The 19,423-nt window shown below is 41.1% G+C and overlaps 1 protein-coding gene across 1 annotated transcript in view; it reads right to left on the bottom strand.

Moving 5' to 3' along the window:
* Window positions 1-758: 758 nt before the first annotated feature.
* Window positions 759-19,423, bottom strand: part of Polr1A (RNA polymerase I subunit RpI1) — a 39,421-nt gene continuing 20,756 nt past the window's right edge. Inside the window, exon 2 of the mRNA XM_067149696.2 lies at window positions 759-5,066. Within this exon, the coding sequence (XP_067005797.1) occupies window positions 1,572-5,066 (3,495 nt within the window). The 3' untranslated portion in view covers window positions 759-1,571. The remainder of the gene's footprint in view (window positions 5,067-19,423) is intronic.

Here is a 19,423-nt window from a genome sequence, read left to right as displayed (position 1 = left end):
AACTTTTGTATAAGAAAGTGTAGTCTATCACAAAACCCTATAAATTTTATCCAGAGTGTAAATAATGTTGTAATATTACATACAGGGTGACCCAATACTTCACAGAATATTGGCGGTAGAGAGGTAATAATTGACACACGTTTTATTGACACCAACGAGTACACAAACAGGCAACAGATGGCGTCGGACAGCAACATATCAGTGATGCCGCATGAGACTCGTGTACGGCATAAAAGGAGCTGCCGTCAGATGCGCCTTCAATCATAGCATGTCTTGCTTCGCTTTCCCGGTACCCCAACCTCAATCCAGGTGATTAATGGTTGTGGGGTTACCGCGATCGTCCATTCTCATTAGGGATGCTAAAAGACAACATCCAACGGCAATTTCTCACCATACGTACTGATATGCTGTTCAGTGCTGTTCACAACGTTGTCCCTCGACTACATGTATCGTTGATGAATGACGGCCGACATGTTGAGCATGTGTTATAAATAACAGTCTTTGCTAAACCTCAATTATTATGGTAATTATTGCTTGTGTATATTATGAAGTGCCATCTGTTGGTCATTTTGTCTACTTACTTTGGTATCCAATAAAACCCCATGTTGTGCCAATCATGTGTGTAAATTATTATCTCTCTACTGCCAATATTCCGTGAAATATTGCCTCGTCAATTGTTAACGGCCTTTTGGGTCACTCTGTACATCAACTCCAAATCATGCATTCATTAATGAAATAAATAATAAATTATTGTTTTGTTTATTCTCCCTCACAAAATATCCTGTACAAAGCTCTACAATCAATAATTACAGTTACAATCGCAGTGAAATATATAACACAGAAACAAAGAAAGAGTTAGGTGCACGAATGAGAACTGGGTACATTCCGTATGTAAGGTATCCAATTCTTATTCGTGCATCTACTTCTTTTCATTATGCTGGTTAACATCTCGATTACAGACCTCTCCGGAGGCCACAAAATGTTCCCAGTTCTCCACACATCACTCACTAAATACTCGAGTAGAAGACCAGTATCTGCAAAATGGAACACAACTCTGTGTCAATTTTGCATGGTCATCCAATCACGATCTTACTTGAAGGCAAGCCATTTTTAAAAACTTAAGAGAGGATGCACACAATCTGCTGTAAAGTAGAGGAGCTTATCTTCCATTCCTTTGCAGCTCAAGGCAAACTTTATGTAATCAGCTTTGAGCAGGAGGTGGCAGAAATCCAGTGTGGTGCCATACATCTTGAACAGGTCCTTTACTTCCTGGTCAGTCATCATTCTCACTGCCTCAATGCCATATTGTTATCACTAGAGTACATGTTCAGATCCAACAGGTTGTAAAACTTGAACAGTTCCATAAAACTAATGCCATCAGTTTTCAACATCAGCGCTCCAGCATCACGTGAGATATACATGTAAGCCTTATTTTCTGGCAGAATTTTCTTAAACTACTGCTTCAGTTTTCACGGAATGTTTCCAGCTCTCATCCGTGCCCCACGAGGTTCTTTTTTCCCATTTATTTGCTGGATAATATCTCCCACACAAACACTTCCACTTCTGATACATCACTCACTAAACATCCTGGAAGAAAATATCAGTTTCTGTAAAACGGAAAACAACCCAGTACCATTTTTGCAGGGTCGTCCAATCATAATCCTGCTAGACGGAGAACACAGATGGTCCCGTTTTCCTTGAAGGGTAGCAGTTTTTAAAAACTTAAGAGAAGATTCAAATGAAATCTGCTGTAAAGGAGAGGTACTATCTTCCATACCTTTGCGGCTAAGTGGCTCGAAAGTACCTTCAAACGTCATGTAGTCAGCTATGAGCAAGAGGTGGCGGGGATCGACTGTAATACCATACATCTTGAACACGTCCTTCACTTCCTTGACAATCACCATTCTTGCTGCCTCAATGCCGTATGTGAGAGATATTCCATAGATATCATTGGAGTACAACTTGTTCAAATCTAAAAGGTCGCGATACTTGAACATTTCTGAAAAATTAATGCCATCTGTTTTTAACATCAGAGCTCCAGTATCAGGCGAAACATACGTGAATGCCTTTTTTATGGCAGGAGTTTCCCAAACTACTGCTCTCTCGGCTTCAGTTTTCAGCAATGTAGACAAATCCAACCTTTTGGCACTCAATGGAAATGCTAGTGTTATTTCACACCAGAGTTCATGTTCAGAGTCATATTTGTAATCAACAAGGTAACTGTGACTAGCCACGACTTTTTTGCATCTTTCAGACAGGTTTTCTCTTAGTTCTGTAACTATGTTGTTTTCTTCTGGAGCTTCTTCGTTTACTTCACAGTTTTCGTCTTCCAATTTCACATCATCTGCCTCTTCTTCCTCAGGCTCCTCATATTCCTGGTTCTCTTGGTGTCGAGATTTCAAACGAGCCTGTGTCGCGTCATCGTCTTCAGCCTCTGGCTCTTCGTCCGAGCTCATGTGACTTTCACCTATATCCAGTTTCCTAGCCATAGATGCTTGCTTATCATTACCAACAGGGTCATCAGCATCATCTTCGTTTAAATGTTTGGAATTCCCCTCAGAAAAATTTTCTGTCGCCAAAATATCATCTTTAAACTTAATGAGTTTCTTGATGGCAACAAGAAGGTTGGAAATGAAGTAGTTTTCTACATACATCAGTATGTTATGGGGCTTTACAATGAACTGTAATTTGTAAGCCTTATGAGGAAGAAACTGTAATTTGATGGTGTATCTTCGCTCTCGTATGCCATCCAAACCTATGCTCAAACGATCTTCAACAGTTATATACTCCAGAACATCTGACAATACTGTTCTTCTCAACCTCTTCTTCAAGTTCTCAGCCTTCTTTTCTACAGATGAAAGATCTGGAAGAAACGGAACATCCATACTTGGAGTTTTAATGTTCTTTGATGCCAACATCAAGATTTCACGCAGTCGAGGTATGCCCAACGTGACGTTCATTTCTCCTCTGCCCGCAAAGTGAAATGTGTTCAGGGTCATCTGGGTGGATGGTTCACCAACGGACTGTGAAGCAAGCAACCCTACAGGCTCTCCAGGGGAACAACTCGAAACCATTGACTTAAAGTAGATCATGTCCTGAACATTAGATTCTGAAATGGAATGTGAGAATCTGTTTGTAAGATAATCATTCATCAAACTGTCTAACCTCTCAGTTAATGCCCCGAACTGTTGGTCTGGTCGGAATGTTGCCGTAACAGGATCTGGACATCTCCTCCATGTCTTGCTAGTCCTTTTTTGATTAACAGTTGAATTCCATTTTTTCTTCCATTTCTTGATCTTCTTTTTCTTCTTTTCAATCAATTTCAAATTATTAATATCATCTTCATCAAAATTTTTGAGAATCTTCAAGGCCTTTTTGTCAATGACAGCTGAACAGTTTTCAACAAGAAATGGAATCTGTTGAGCCTTCAAGAACTGAACTTTCATAACATCCATACCATCTTCTCCATAGCTAAACTGAATTACACTACCATCAGAATCACGCACAGTTCCATCATAGTTAACGACTAGTCCTTCTAAATGTTTGACCAGACAACGCTGAAGATACCCACTCCGACTGGTCTTCACCGCCGTGTCAATAAGACCTTCTCTTCCCGCCATACAGTGAAAGAAGAATTCCTGAGGCTGAATCCCCGTCATGAACCGGCCATCGACAAAACCACCCGCACGAGGCGACTGGTCAAACCGCCGAAAACTGGGAAGAGATTTACCAGACAGCATGAGTGGAGGACGCTTGCCTTCCAATTCAATCTGGCCTAGAAGACAAGATATCTGCATAGTGTTTACAGTGGATCCTTTAGCACCTGACTGCACCATGAGCTGTAGATTGTTAGCAGGGAATTTCTGAAGGAGTCCAGCAGGGAGACAAACATGGTTGATATCATTTGTGCATGAATCCAAGAACTTCTTGTAAGATCTATCAATAACTGTCCTCCATTTCTCGTAATCTTCACCATAAACTTGTGACAGCTTGCTCTCCAGTTCTTCCTCCGATGGGGATTCGAGATCGAGGGCAGCTGCTACAGCTTGAGGCCCGATTTTCCTGGCTTGTTTGATTATGTGCGACCTTTTCCTGTCTGCCTTCCTCACAACTAGGATATCCTCGACGCCAAGCGTAAAGCCCTCGAACTGTAAAAATGCAGTGAACAGTTTTGCAAATGCACTCAACAAACTGATAGCACATGATCCACCATAAAGCTCATATATACAGTGGATAAGGCCATATGGAGTAGCACCATAATGTGTTTTATCCAACACACCACACAACAATTCTCCCTTGTGGATGATCACATCTGCCTCAGACATATCAAGGTTATACGAAAAAGGTGTCCCACCAGCTACCCATGGCCTCCGGGGAGATAATTCCCAAGCTTTGCCAGGGATCTTCGATGTAGAATGGAGAGTAATCCTGTTCTTTCCTTTGGGTATGGTGTTTATGATAACTGTGGATATCACCTGTTTTCCAGACCACAGAGTTAGAGGTTTTATGATAGCCGGTCTTAACAGCTTTACTTTACCATGAAGGTGAGGTAGAGCATGGAACACCAAACCAAAGTAATCCTCCTTAGTGAAGAAACGTCCACGAACCGAGAGACGAACTCCAGATACCATATGATCCTGAATTAAACCACACAGAGGTGTTCCATCTTTAGGAACAAGGTACTGATTAGGTACACTGACCAAATTGTACGCTTCACTGCGGGCTAATTCATTCTGAGGAAAGTGGGCATTCATCTCATCCCCATCAAAATCAGCGTTGTAAGCCTTACAGTTGGCGTAATGCAGCCGGAGTGTCTTCTCGCCCTTCAAGACACGTGCCTTGTGAGCCATGATACTAGGGCGATGAAGAGTGGGCTGGCGGTTCAATAACAAGATATCACCATTCTGTAAATGTCTATGAACGACTTTAGTCCTTCTGGGGTAAACTGAGCTGCCTTCAGGAGTGAGGAGTCTCTTGGCAATACCTTCTCGCTGGACTTGACTGGTGCTGCTAAGTTTATTAATTGAACCATCTTCGTTCTGAACAGTGACAGCTCCAGGGTGTACCTGAAAAATAAAAGACATGTGCATTAGATCATCTAAACCAAACCAAAACCCCGAAGGGCCATGGCCTACCAAACGACCGCTGCTCAGCCTGAAGGCCTGCAGATTACAAGGAGTCGTGTGGTTGGTACGACGAATTCTCTCGGCTGTTATTCTTGGCTTTCTACACCTGGTATCAGAACATCTACATAAATAAAATTATAATTTTGTCTGCACCCTTCAATTTTCTGTCACATACTTTGTTATAATAATAATGTTAATTATTTTACATCCCACTAACAACTTTCACAGTTTTCAGAGACGCTGTAGTGCCAAAATTTTGTCCTGCATGGGTTCATTTATGTGCCAGTAAATATATATAAATCAAGGCTGTCGTATTTGAGCACCTTTAAATACCACCTGGCTGAGCCAGGATAAAACCCCAAGTTAACGTCACAAAGTCAGCACTCAGCCTGCCATATTTTATTTTTATCTCGGATTAAATATAGCCTACTTATGTTGAATAAAAGTTTCAATTCAATTTCTGTCTGCCTGACATCATCACAGGAAAACGGCTTGACAGAATTTTTGAAACTCGACATTTAAGTGAAGGATAGTCACAAAGTGCCCTAATCTGATTAGTATATAGCAGTGTAACAATATTAAGGGGGTCAAACAGAAAATATCAAATTTCTCCTTATTAACTGTATCAAAAAAAAGTACATAATAAACGCTGTGCAAAATATATTGTCTGATGCAGTGACACATCTCCAAATGACCACCCATTTCCCCGACCTACAACCATGAATTTTTAGTCACAAATTAACACACATCGGATTTAACCAATGAAGCTTAAAGTGCCCAACCCAACTGGTAATTGTGCCTGGGACCTCTTGGACCAAAGGCCTGCACATTAGAAGCCGGACAAATCATTAATGGACAATGTTGATAAAATTTTGGTGTTGGAAATTTTGGATATACCATACCACCATTTCATTTTGTTCTTCATTTGTTTGTTTTTAAAAATATTCACGTAGTCCACATAGTGGGTAAAATGGTGCATCCCAAGCTGATTGTATTATTAGGTGCAGACGAAATATTTTATGTATGAAATGTACGGGGATAAGTCTTCAAAATACTCAAAAGGAACAAGAGTTTGATATCTGACAAAAACGTCCCTGATGATAACGAAGATACAATATGTGGCCAAGTTTGTTCCAGGTAACTAATAGCGTGTAGGACTTCTTTTTGCCACTACTGCAGCATTTAAACATCATGAAGAGCTTTCCACCAAGTTCTGATGCCCTGAAGGTGGAATCTGTTTCCATTCTTCCCGAATTATGGTAAATAGTTGTTTGGCAAATTAATCTGGCAGAGAACCGATGCTCTAGTTCAGTGGGGTTCAGGTTGGGGCTTTCAGCAGGTCAGTCCAGCATATACAAACCACAATGCAATGGTCCTCGCTTTGTGGGCAAGAGGCATATCATGCTGATGCAGTAACGGTCCAATTCCAAACGGTTACCACAGTGTGGAAAACATGCTACCGTCCAACACCCGTGTTCACTGTGCCATCGACCAGAACTAATGGGCCAAACCCAAAAACAGCCCCAAACCAACACACCACCTCCACTGAATTTCACTGTCACAACAACACTCTCAGGTGCTAGGAGTATACATGCCCACCCGAGTGCCACAGCGTATACCGCGACTCATCACTCCAAAAAACCTTCCTCCATTGCTCCACACACAAAAGATGAGGTCATCTGGACCACTCTAAGTGACAATAGTACTGAAAACTGTATTACCATCAGTACATCAGGTTAGCTTTGATACATTCCCTTTAGCGTGAAGTTGTCGCAAATTGCCGAGCATAGAGAAAGAGTAGTACGATAAACACCTGGTCAATAATCTGTTAACATTCTAAAACCAGTGTTTTATCGAGGCCTGTGCATGCCTAGCTTAAAATGGCACTTTTGGAGATGAGCTGCACATGATGATGATATGAGCAAGCTGACTGCGTGGTTTGGGTCACCTTGCTGTGAGCTTGCATTTGGGAGATTGTGGGTTCGAACCTCACTGTTGGCAGCCCTGAAGACGGTTTCATATTTTCACACCTCGCAAATATTGGGTCTATGCCTCAATAAAAACCATGGTCACTTCCTTCCTAATCCTAGCCCTTTCCATTCATTACAAGTTGCTTTACACCACACCGACACAGATAGGTCTTATGGCGACGATGGGACAGGAAAGGCCTAGGAGTGGGAAAGAAGCAGCCGTGGCCTTAAGTAAGGTACAGCCTGGTGTGAAAATGGGAAACCAGAGAAAACCACCTTCAGTGCTGCTGACAATGGGGTTTGAACTCGCTATCTCCCGAATACTGGATACTGGCCGCAATTAAGCAACTGCAGCTATCGACTAGCGCTTTCCTATCTCATTACCACCACAAGACCTGTCTGTCTCTGTGCGATGTAAGCACGTGGTGGTGGTGATTATTGCTTTAAGAAGAAGTACAACTGGGCAACCATCCTCTATATAACACTAATCAGAGCGAAAAATGGAAGGGATCCAACAGTTTGAAAAATGAAGATATCGGATAGAACAACAGTTCTAGAGTAGTGAATGTAGCTGAAAGCGAGAATGAAGGTGATACAAATGGCACTGATTCGGGCAATGGTTCAAAAGTTTACCGCTCAGCTGACCCAGACTTCGTCAAGAAAGCACATACTTTAATGGAAGCCTTTCTTCATACATTCTAACCCCAAGGGAAATTCTAAAGATTGTGCAGTTTGCAGCAACAGGGAGAAGAAAAGAAACTGTATTTTTGCAACTCCTGTACCAAGAAACCTAGACTTCATCTTTGAATTTGCTTCAAGGCGTACCACACAGGGAAGAAATATAAGTAGGAAAGGGTCAAACTGTTTAACTACATGTTTACTTCTTATAGAGTATATCTTGATTGTTAAATTAATTCATATTCTATTAAAAATAAAAATTTGTATCTTCATTTTGCCTTCATTGTAAACATACAGCTTTCTTGAAGAAAAAGTGACTAGTGCAGGACCACACTAGTAAAAAAGTAGTCTGAAAAGGGTTAAATACATATTTATCCACAAGACTGATGAAATTAATACTGAAATCTGTATCTGGATGATCTTTAAGTACAGAGAGATTTAATGTAACAAATTATATATTTTCATGGTTAGTGACAAACATGAATGAGGCTTAAAATGTAGCCAGCTGCATTCATCCGACAATTATGTGTCAGTCTTGTCAGTCCAGTGGACTACGTTACCGTCTGACGAGGTGAAGTGAAATGCAGAACCATGCATGAAACAGAGAAGTCCAACATTCAGACAGTAAGGGAGTCTGTTTTTAAACTTTTAACATTCATGATTGCTTTGTGCCTAGAGTTGCTTGCAATAACAGCTGCTGCTGATGACAGTAAATTTCTTGCTCCATTTGTCTATCAGTTCACAATGGTTTTAGTGTGTGTCTGTGAATTCCAGGAATGGTATTTATTAGTATATGTTAGATATGCGTACAGGATATGCAAATAAATATCAGTAAATTACTAAATTTTTTCAATTTGCTTCACGTCGCATCAACACAGATAGCTCTTATGGTGACTGTGGGATAGAAAAGGGCTAGGAGTGGGCAGGAAGCGGCCTTGGCCTTAATTAAAATGCAGCCCCCGCATTTGCCTGGTGTGAAAATGGGAACCATCTTCAGGGCTGCCAACAGTGGTGTTCGAACCAACTATCTTCCGACCGAGCTCGATAGCTGCAGTCGCTTAAGTGCGTCCAGTATCCAGTAATCGGGAGATAGTGGGTTCGAATCCCACTGTCGGCAGCCCTGAAGATAGTTTTCCGTGGTTTCCCATTTTCACACCAGGCAAATGCCGGGGTGTACTTTAATTAAGGCCACGGCCGCTTCCTTCCCATCCCTAGGCCTTTCCTATCCCATTGTCGCCATAAGACCTTACTGTGTCGGTGCGACGTAAAGCAAATAGAAAAAAAACTATCTCCCGAATGGAAACTCACAGCTGCATGACCCTAACAGCATGGCCAACTCTCTTGGTGTATGACTATATTTCTTCAACATGCTCAGTTGGCGTAAAGTGATACACTCTGCAGTTTGAAGACTGATTTGTTACTGTTGCTCCTCGTATCTTCAGAAACAACCTTCTTCACGTGCTAATTTGTGACAACTTTTCTTTCTTTTTTTCTTTTTTTTTTTTTGCAAGTTGCTTTACGTCGCACCAGGTGTTATGGCGACGATGGGACAGGAAAGAGCTAGGAGTGGGATGGAAGTGGCCATGGCCTTAATTAGGTACAGCCCCAGCATTTGCCTGGTGTGAAAATGGGAAACCACGGAAAACCATCTTCAGGGCTGCCAACAGTGGTGCTAGAACCCACTATCTCCCGAATACTGGATACTGGCCGCAATTAAGCGACTGCAGCTATCGAGCTCGGTGACAACTTTTCTAGCCACACAATCATCCCTGTTATCAGCAGTGCAAGGAAAATGCCACCAAAATACTCCACCCATTTAACTCAGCCTCTTGATGTGGCTGTACTTAATTTCATGAAGAATGTGAAGAGGAAACTGCTACTGGCTTGGAAAGAAAAGGGAAATAGGGGAATGATAACAAAAAAATGTTGATTCAAACTGGATTTTGGAAAATCTGGTTAATCCTGTTCGATAGAAAGCTAGTTATAAATGCTTACAATATAGTGATTATTTTAATCCACCTATTCAATACAAATTGGTTTTGTGTTGCTAGTTCATACTACTACAACACGAATTTACAGTCTAGTTCCAAATCAGTTTGCAAACCATGGACCTGATGAGGTTGATGTAGAAATTAATATCAATGCATTTGTGGAGACTTCAAAACATTTAAAATAAGGCAATACAGAGAAAAGTCCAACAACAGCAACCGGCACAAATGTTCCTGCACAATCACTGGTTATGATTAATGATAGGCCAAATGTTGTACGGGGATCAGTGGCTGTGAAGAAAATCATCAACAGCCTACAAAGACAGCCAGCAGACAGCACTTTCACCAGAATTACTTGATTCAAGAACTGGAAAGAAATCCAAAGAAAAGCAGCTGGAATTGATCCTGGTGATTTCTGACAAAAGAGTAGCATTAATTATTTTAACCATAATGGTCAACTATTTTAGGTCCATATTGACTTAAAAATTAAAATTAAATTTAAATTAATCAAACATTTATCTAAACACCTTGTTCCACCTTCTCAATACTATTAACAGTGATACTGTATACGATAGCTTTGGCTAAAAACTGATCCATTAAGAGAAGGATAGTTGTATCTGGCAGTTATTACAGATGTATTTTTTTTTTTTTTGCTAGTTGTTTTACGTCGCACCGACACAGATAGGTCTTATGGCGATGATGGGACAGACAGGAAAGGGCTAGGAGTGGGAAGGAAGTGGCTGTGGCCTTAATTAAGGTATAGCCCCAGCATAAAGGTCAGGGTCCTGCTTTGTTTTTTGAGTATTTGACAAGCAGCTATATCATTAATTCCTTTCTTTATAAGTTTTACAGCCAAAGAAACATCGAGAAGGATCACGAAGTAAATGAAGTGGTTGAGACAATAAGAGCTGCTAATAATTAATGTTTTTCGATGCATCAATCTATAATTTTATAAGATAAAGACGATACAGACTCTGTTAGCAAATTTTTCATTATGTGTTTTGTATTTTTAACGATAATCTAAGATTTGAATTGATGTTTGTATTTTATAAGGTGATACATTTAATGTTTTAAAATCATTTAACCAAACCTTTTCAGCAGTTATTACAGATGTTTAATTTTTTTTTTCTTTGGCTAGTCGTTTTACGTCGCACCGACACAGATAGGTCTTATGGCGACGATGGGACAGGAAAGGGCTAGGAGTGGGAAGGAAGTGGCTGTGGCCTTAATTAAGGTACAGCTCCAGCATTTGCCTGGTGTGAAAATGGGAAACCACGGAAAACCATTTTCAGGGCTGCCGACAGTGGGGTTCGAACCTACTATCTCCCGAATACTGGATACTGGCAAAATTATTTTAATGTGCCAAGTTAAGAATTTGGGATTATAATGATGTAACAAGTCCAAGAGCATGTTTTGTAATTTTACGCCGGTGAAGAAGAGAACAGTTTAAGTTTCTCGAAATATGTATGGCTGGCTTTTAGCAACAACAAGCTGTTGATAGTATTGACAAGGTGGAACAAGGTGTTTAAATATATGAATCTCGGATAAAAAGAGTAGCATTACAAAAATGATGCAAAGTTTGAGATGGAAAGACTTGGGAGAAAGGAGAAGAGCTGCTCGAGTAAGTGGTATGTTCTGAGGTGCTAGTGGAGAGATGGCGTGGACGAATAAGTTTGAGTGATGTTTTTAAAAGTAAGGAAGGGGCTGCCTGGCCGAGGCGGTAAAGGCGTGCTCGGTTCGCCCGGAAGGACGTGGGTTCGAATCCCCGTCAGGAAGTCGTAAAATTTAATAAGAAACAAGATTTCCACTTCCGGAGGTGCATATGGCCCTGAGGTAAAATTTAATTAGAAACAAGATTTCCACTTCCGGAGGCGCATATGGCCCTGAGGTTCATTCAGCCTACACCAAAATTGAGTACCAGGTTAATTCCTGGGGGCAAAGGTGGCTGGGCGTAGAGCTAACCACTCTACCCCATCAAGTGCCGAGGTTAAGGATAGTAGAAGCCTTTACCTTCCACCCCTCCAAGGGCCTTCATGGCCTGTACGGAGATGACTTTGCTTTTAAAAGTAAAAATATCACAATATGAAAATAAAGTTGGAACTCAAGAGGACAAATTGGGGCATATATTTGTTTATATGAAGAGGATTTAGGGATTGGAATAATTAATCAAGAGAGACATTCATAAATGTCCAAATTCTTTGCAATTATTTAAGAAAAGGCTAGGAAAACAACAGAGGGAATCTGCCACCTGGGAGACTGCCCTAAATGCAAGATTAGTGCTGATTTATTGATTGATTCTATGCAAAATCACAGCTACACAGCTGGCTAAAAACGGGTATCCTGCTCGAGTAACTTCTGTGGAACAGAACAGCAGCAATTTTACCTCACGTAGCATCAAAATAAACTTCACGAAACCACACAGGAACCATAAGGTAATTTTGTCTGTCCAAATATTGATGATATTAGTCGAGTATTATATCCACAAAAAGTTGTTGGAAACGTAAAAACGCGAGAAAAGGTTCACTTCAATTACCTACATAGTTATATTTTCAGTGTTTAAATTCCATATTATTTCATTTTGTAGTTGTTCTATTCTGGTTTATGTAAATTGCACTTTGCAGTGCCCTTGCGGGTTGAATGTTTGAGGTTTATTTATTTGATTACCTAAGCCAAAAAATAAAATCTGCAGCTGAAAAACTTCAATAATAGACAAACACATATTTTTAAAAATCACATTCTGTGTTTTAGGGTCTAAAACTATAGAAGGAAAACAAACAAATATTTTAAAAAGAAGAAATGTTGTGTATTCCCCATAAACCTGTATCACTACATCCGTAAGGCTGGGGTGGAGTCATACAACTTTACAATAAATAAATTTAAAAAACATACCCAACAATGAAATTTTGTGGCCTAGTATGATGAAACTCTAAGACCAAGATCTACATTTCTGTTGCATGAGCTATTTGAAAACTTAATAGTTTTTGCAGAATACAGATTATTTTTTTTTTTTTTTTTTTTGCTACGGGCTTTACGCCGCACCGACACAGATAGGTCTTATGGCGACGATGGGATAGGAAAGGCCTAGGAGTTGGAAGGAAGCGGCCGTGGCCTTAATTAAGGTACAGCCCCAGCATTTTCCTGGTGTGAAAATGGGAAACCACGGAAAACCATCTTCAGGGCTGCCGATAGTTACAGATAATTTGAGTTTGGAACTTTCTCACCTCACCCCATTTTACCTCAGTACATTTGTTTATATTGTCTGGCCAGTTACTGTATTACAAGTAATGTTTAGACCCCACAGCCAGTACCTCAACGTCGGGTGGCAGTAAATAACCCGATCCCCTACGGGGACCAATGGCTTCAGGTGGGATGATGGCCCCTCAGCGTAGGAAACAACACTGGAACCCATCAAGCAGCAGCTTCAAAAGGCATCTCTACTCCATATTAGGAGTGGGCTTATCACCTGTTGGCAGTAGCTGTAAAATACCTTCGGAAATGGCGACCCCATCGTAATAACAGCCTAAAATGAAAATTGCACTTTTATATCAGCCTCAGAAAAGGCAAGGGTGTTCCCTAGAAGTGACGCACAGTTCTTATGCTGAAGAAGCTGTGAAAAGTGGATGGTCAATACAAAACATTATGAAGGTGGCAATATAACAATTGACTTAACGTCGCACTGGCACAGATAGGCCTTATGGTGATGATAGAACAGGAAAGGGCGAGGAGCGGGAAGGAAGCGGCTGTGACCTTAATTAAGGTACAGCCCCAGCATTTGCCTGGTATGAAAATGGGAAACCACGGTAAACCATCTTCAGGGCTGCTGACAGTGGGGTTCGAACCCACTATCTGCTGAATGCAAGCTCACAGCTGCGCGCCCCCAATCGCATGGCCAACTTGCTTGATAAGGTGGCAGTAATCAGTCTCATGTCACCGATTCAAAAGTCGGAAGAGGTGACCGATTTCTTGGTGAAGGAGAATAATGTTATGATGAGACTGAGTGAGGTTTAGTGGAGAGGAAAGGAGAAGTTGATGATGGGATATTCTCTCTACTAGAGTGGACATAAGGCAAGGAATGGAGTGGGGAATAATAACCAACAAGATCTTACATGAGTATGCAGATAAGTTAGACTACATAAGTAACAGAATAATACACACACAGTTAAGGACAAAAAATGGAGAGAGAGAGAAGAAAATAAAACTATGGAAATTCAAAGATTTTTTTTGCTACTTGCTTTACGTCGCACCAACACAGATAGGTCTTATGGCGACGATGGGACAGGAGAGGGCTAGGAATGGGAAGGAAGCGGCCGTGGCCTTAATTAAGGTACAGCCCCAGCATTTGCTTGGTGTGAAAATGGGAAACCACGGAAAACCATTTTCAGGGCTGCCGACAGTGAGGTTCGAACCTACTATTTCCCAAATACTGGACACTGGCCGCACTTAAGTGACTGCAGCTATCGAGCTCGGTAATTAAAAGAAAAATTTCACTGTTAATTGAAACAACATGTACTCAGAGCTGAGGTGGAGAGTATGGAAGTAGAATGGGACAAGAAGGTAATTGTAAACTGTGCAGAGAATCAGTGCTTGTGGCAAGAAAGCTGAATGAGTGAAAGATAAAGAGACCCTGTAGTGGAATGAGAGGGTAGAGGAAGCAGTGAAAAATAAGAAAGCATGACTAGTATGGAATATGGATAAAATGCAAGAAAGTAGAAGCAAGCATCAGAAAATGAATAGAAGATACAAGTGAGGAAGAGAAAAAAACCTTGAAAGGATTTATGCGAGAAAGAGTATGTGTATAGCGGTACAAGGATGCTATAGTATATGCAACTGCCAGAAGTAAGAGAAAGGAAAGACTCCACAAAGCAGGCACGGAAAAAAAAAAAAAAAAATTAATAAATAAATAACACAACCAGAGAAGATAAGGAAAAGATGGACGGATTACTTTGATGAACTCCTGAATGTAAGAAGGGGTGCCGACGAGACGATAGAGGTAGAGTTTGAGGAGACAAAATGAGAGTGAAAACGCTATGGGATAAGTGGAGATTTCTGTCAAACGAGTGGAAGTGGAAAAAGTAGCATGACTGGAGAGAGAATGAGTGTGTGTGTGTGTGTAAATGATGAAAGCAGCAGGATCAGTTTATCTTCAATGGCTGTATAGGGTATTTAGATGTATTTGGAAAGAAAAATCAGTGCCAAATGACTGGAATAAAGGAGTAATACTACAATGCAGTGCAAAACTTAAGGAAGAGATAGATAAAGCAACATAAAATATCAATTAGGCCTACTCAGTGGAAATGAATGAAAGTGCAGTAACATGTTGCCAAAGGTCTCCTACATGTGCACAGAAACCTGGCTTGACGTCAGCGTGACTATAGCACCAAATGGGTCTGGCCCCACAAAACGAGACAGTTGAAGGAATGGGACAAGACAGTGCGAGTCACTCTGCACACTGTTATGGTGCCCTGTGGTGGTGTTATTCATTACAACATGGCCCAGAGACAACATTTGGATGACTTCACACAGGGAAGAATCATCGGAAAACTGGAAGAAGGACGAAGTGTGACGAGTGTAGACCAGGAGTTTGGTATTTCTCACAGCATTGTTTCACGTGCATGGAGAGCATTTTGAACAACAGGCACTGCTGCCCGAAGGAGAGGAGGGGGTCAACCATGATCAACTACAGCAGCAGATGACCGCTACATTGTGCAACAGGCAAGAAGAGACTCGCGTCAAACAGCAGGTGCAACTGCAACCACATTTAACAGGACTGCAAGGCACCCGATCTCATGCTCCACAGTGGCAGGGTGACTACATTGGGGGTGGTCTATTTGCCCGACGGCCATTACGTTGTGTTCTGTTGACACCTGCACATCGACGGCACCGTTTGCGATGGTGCTAAGAGCATCAGCTTTGGACCGATGAGGAGTGGGGTTGCGTGCTCTTCTCAGATAAGTGCAGATTCAGTCTGAGTAGTGATTCTAGACATACCCTTATCTGGCAAGAGGTGGAAACACGTAATACACCCAGGTACATTGTCGAATATGATCATTTTGGTGGCCCAAGTATTAAGGTGCTGGGATGCATTAATGCTGCATGGGCGTACTGACCTCCAAATCTTTGAACAGGCTACACTCACAGGTCAAAGTTATTGTGACAGTGTAGGCTACTCTTTCCCCAGTGTGACAGGCTTCAGCAGCTGGCACAATTCCTATCCTCACCACATGATGGAGGCTTCATTCATTCCATCCCTGACCTGTTCACTGACTGGAAAACAGGCTGTAGGTTTTTTTTTTTTTTTTTACTTCTTTCTCATGTGCGTCTTTTCAGGGGTGCATTTGGCCCTCACTTCATTTTTATGGATGATGATGCACGACCACATCGAACAGCACAGGTGGAGGAGCTCTCGGAACGAGAAGATATTCAGCAAATGGACTGACCTGCCCGTTCTCCCCGACTTAAATCCCATCAAGCACGTTTGGGACATGTTGGGCAGACGTATTGCAGCACGTCCATATGCACCAAAGACCATCGAGCAGTTGTCAACCATGCTTGTGGAGGAATGGAACGCCCTACCGAAATAACTCCTTACCAATTTAGTGGCCAACATGGGAACACGTTGCAGAGCATGCACTGCTATCCGTGGTGATCACACAAGCTTGTAAGAACCATGTTCCTTCTTTTGTGATGTCCACAGAATCATTGTGAGTCACAGTGACTTACGTGTAATTTATTGTCTCATTTCCGTTCGTCTCATGGCATATTCCTTTCAGTTGTCTACCGTTCCACACTGTAGCAGTTTTTCCTATGTGTGGTTCAAGTTTCATCGACCTACGTTACCTGGCAGTGACACAATATGCGAATGTTTCTTTTGCCCTTAAGATTTGCACAGCAGTGTACCTATATTTATGAAGGTGAAGGAGAAGATATGCAATAATTATCAAGCAATCACACTCATATCACAGATAGCAAAAATATTTAAAAGGATACAAGGAAAGAGACTGAGAAGGAAAGGTGGAAGGACAATTACAAGAAAAGCAATACAGTTTTCATAATGGAAGATCAACACTAGACCCCCCATCTTCAGTATGAGATAGTTAATGGTAAAACATTGGGAATACGGAAGAGATATGGTGTCAACATCCTTGCGATAGTGTACCCAGATCAATAGTGTGGAAAGAAATGAAACAGAAAGGATTTGGAAAACAAATGATACCATATGTGCAAGCAATTTACAAAAATTACTGCAGCAGTGTCAGACACTGGAATGAAACTGGAGTGCGACAATGAAATATGCTGTCACCACTGTCATTCATAATGGTTATGGATAAAATTGTGAAGGCGATTTGTGGTATGAGAAGCTAACAGAGAGAAAGTACAAGGGCAACAAATACTGAGTGAGAATATTAAAAATTATGGAATGAAAATCAGCATGGAAAATGAGTAAGACACTGGTGTTTACTAGAGGAAAAAGGGATGGGAATTATAAAAACAATGGGACAAAACATTGACATTGTGGAGAGCATAAAATACTTGGGAAGCAATCTGATTCAGGATTCTGTGCTGGAAGAGATCAGTAAAAGGATTCAACATTCTACCAGAGTGTGAGAAACCTGATGTGGAGGAAAGAAGAACTAAGGAAGTGTAAAGGGATCAAGACGTGGGTTACCACTAGACTTAGGTTACCCCTTTTTGAAGGTTGGTTTAGTGAACATCAAGCCTTAAGCGTTTTGAGCTGCAGCCAATAGCCAACAGAGAAGCGTGCTGTGTTATCAAGGCAGCTTCACAAGCTACTGCCCTGGCCTCTGCTACTGTCAATGGAGATGGTAGCCTAAGGTTTAGCAAATTAAAGTCCAGCTTTGTGGCTAAATGGACAGAATGCTTGCCTTTGGTTCAATTCTCAGAGTCACCACCCTCATACTGTTAATTTTCCTGGCTTAGGGACTGGGTTTTTATGACATCTTCACCATTCATTTCATCATCATTAGGTCAGCACCCAGCTTATACAAATGCTATGCAGCATTATTATTATTATTAAATAAAAATGTTGAATTTTACAGCATTACCAGCGGTCGTACCCATCGTTCACTGGTTTATTAGCTTCTTCGGCAGATCAGTGGCAGTGTCCAACCCATGATCACAGGTTCGATTCCAACCATCAAAAGAGAACACTAAACCTGGAAGATTGCATTTCACTTTAGCAGATCTACCTATAAAAATAAAACTATAATACTCCTATAACAGCAACCCTGCAGTGCCTTTCTACAAGGATGTAGAAGTAAACAGAAGTGAAATACCAGCACTCTGTTATCTATAATATAATTAAGTCAGAAGTATGAGGTAAAGAAGTATATACGATGAGGAACGCACGGTTGTTCATTAGCAGTGGTGATCTGACGGAGCGAAGCCTAGCACACCTATCCCCCCAGTCCCTACACGTATCAGACATACAACAGCAAGCCTGTCAGGAGGGTCGAGGGGAGAGGGACGCAGAGCCTGGACTACGAGATCAGTCTCTGATGCCTTGCTCTCAGAAATACCTGCAACTTTTTTTCTCACTGCTTTCAAAGTTTTCCATCTTTATCATTTGAGGTTTGGGTTTTACCGATAGGCTTGGTAGACCTCAATATATGCCACTGACTACTGCCTATATGGAGCAGACATGGGCACCGACACAAAAGACAGGAGAATAAAATCCAGGCCAGTGAAACGAAAAGTTTAAGAAGTATTCTAGGGAAAACAAGACAGGACAGAGTAAAAAGTGAAAGAAGGAAATCGAAGTGACAAAGCTTTACTACAGAATGGAGAGGGATAAACTTAGATGATCTGAACATGTTAAAGAGGATGGAAGAGGAAAGAATGCCAAAGCAGATGATGGAGACCCAGACTAAGGTGGTTGAAAACTATCAAAAATCGTATAATTAGAAGAAACTTGGATTAGAACACAGTTATGCCACGTTCCCATGGGGTGATATAGATGCTGATTCCCATAGAAAACCTGAGACATTTGTCCCGAATGAGTAAATTTATAATACCAATATAATTGGTCCGTTACTGGCATTATAAATTTTCCAGCTAATTCATTCCTGGTTGCCAGCGTTTCGGCCCATTGTGCTAAGTTGCGCTCATCAGTTGGTAAATAGCACACCTACCAAGACGCATGGCTAGTACACCACGGCGCATGACACACTTGACCCAATTAAGATTTCTTGGTTGCTCCACACCTGTTAATGCTTGACGAAAAGCATGATCCGTTCACAAGGAACGAATGAAATATTATTATTAGACAAACATTTCAAACTGTATAAAGTGATTTTAGCATGTGTTATATTTGTTATGTCTCAACATCCTTATTTTTAATAATTATTCCACAGTGTCATTACTTTTAAGAAATCACATTTCAATTTTTATAAGTTCTAAGTGGTAACGTTCTCTGACCAATGTTGGTTTTAAGATCAAATAAGGCTGATGATGCCCAATAAAAGAAGGGCAAAACATGTCCCTTTAAATTTAGTAATTTCTATGTTATTTAACCACATAACCGTGGAATTAATTTCTATTGAATAGGTGGAGTAGTAAAAATACTCCTTTTGTAAACTTAGTGAGAAGAATTAAATAGTCAAGACGTGGCCACAGACGAGTTACTTGCTGAAGGATGTGTGGT

The sequence above is a fragment of the Anabrus simplex genome, chromosome 6 (genome assembly GCF_040414725.1).
Source record: "Anabrus simplex isolate iqAnaSimp1 chromosome 6, ASM4041472v1, whole genome shotgun sequence".
Classification (NCBI taxonomy): Eukaryota; Metazoa; Arthropoda; class Insecta; order Orthoptera; family Tettigoniidae; genus Anabrus; species Anabrus simplex.
The sequence above is the reverse complement of the archived record's forward strand: the minus strand, read 5'-3'. Positions and strand labels throughout refer to the sequence as shown.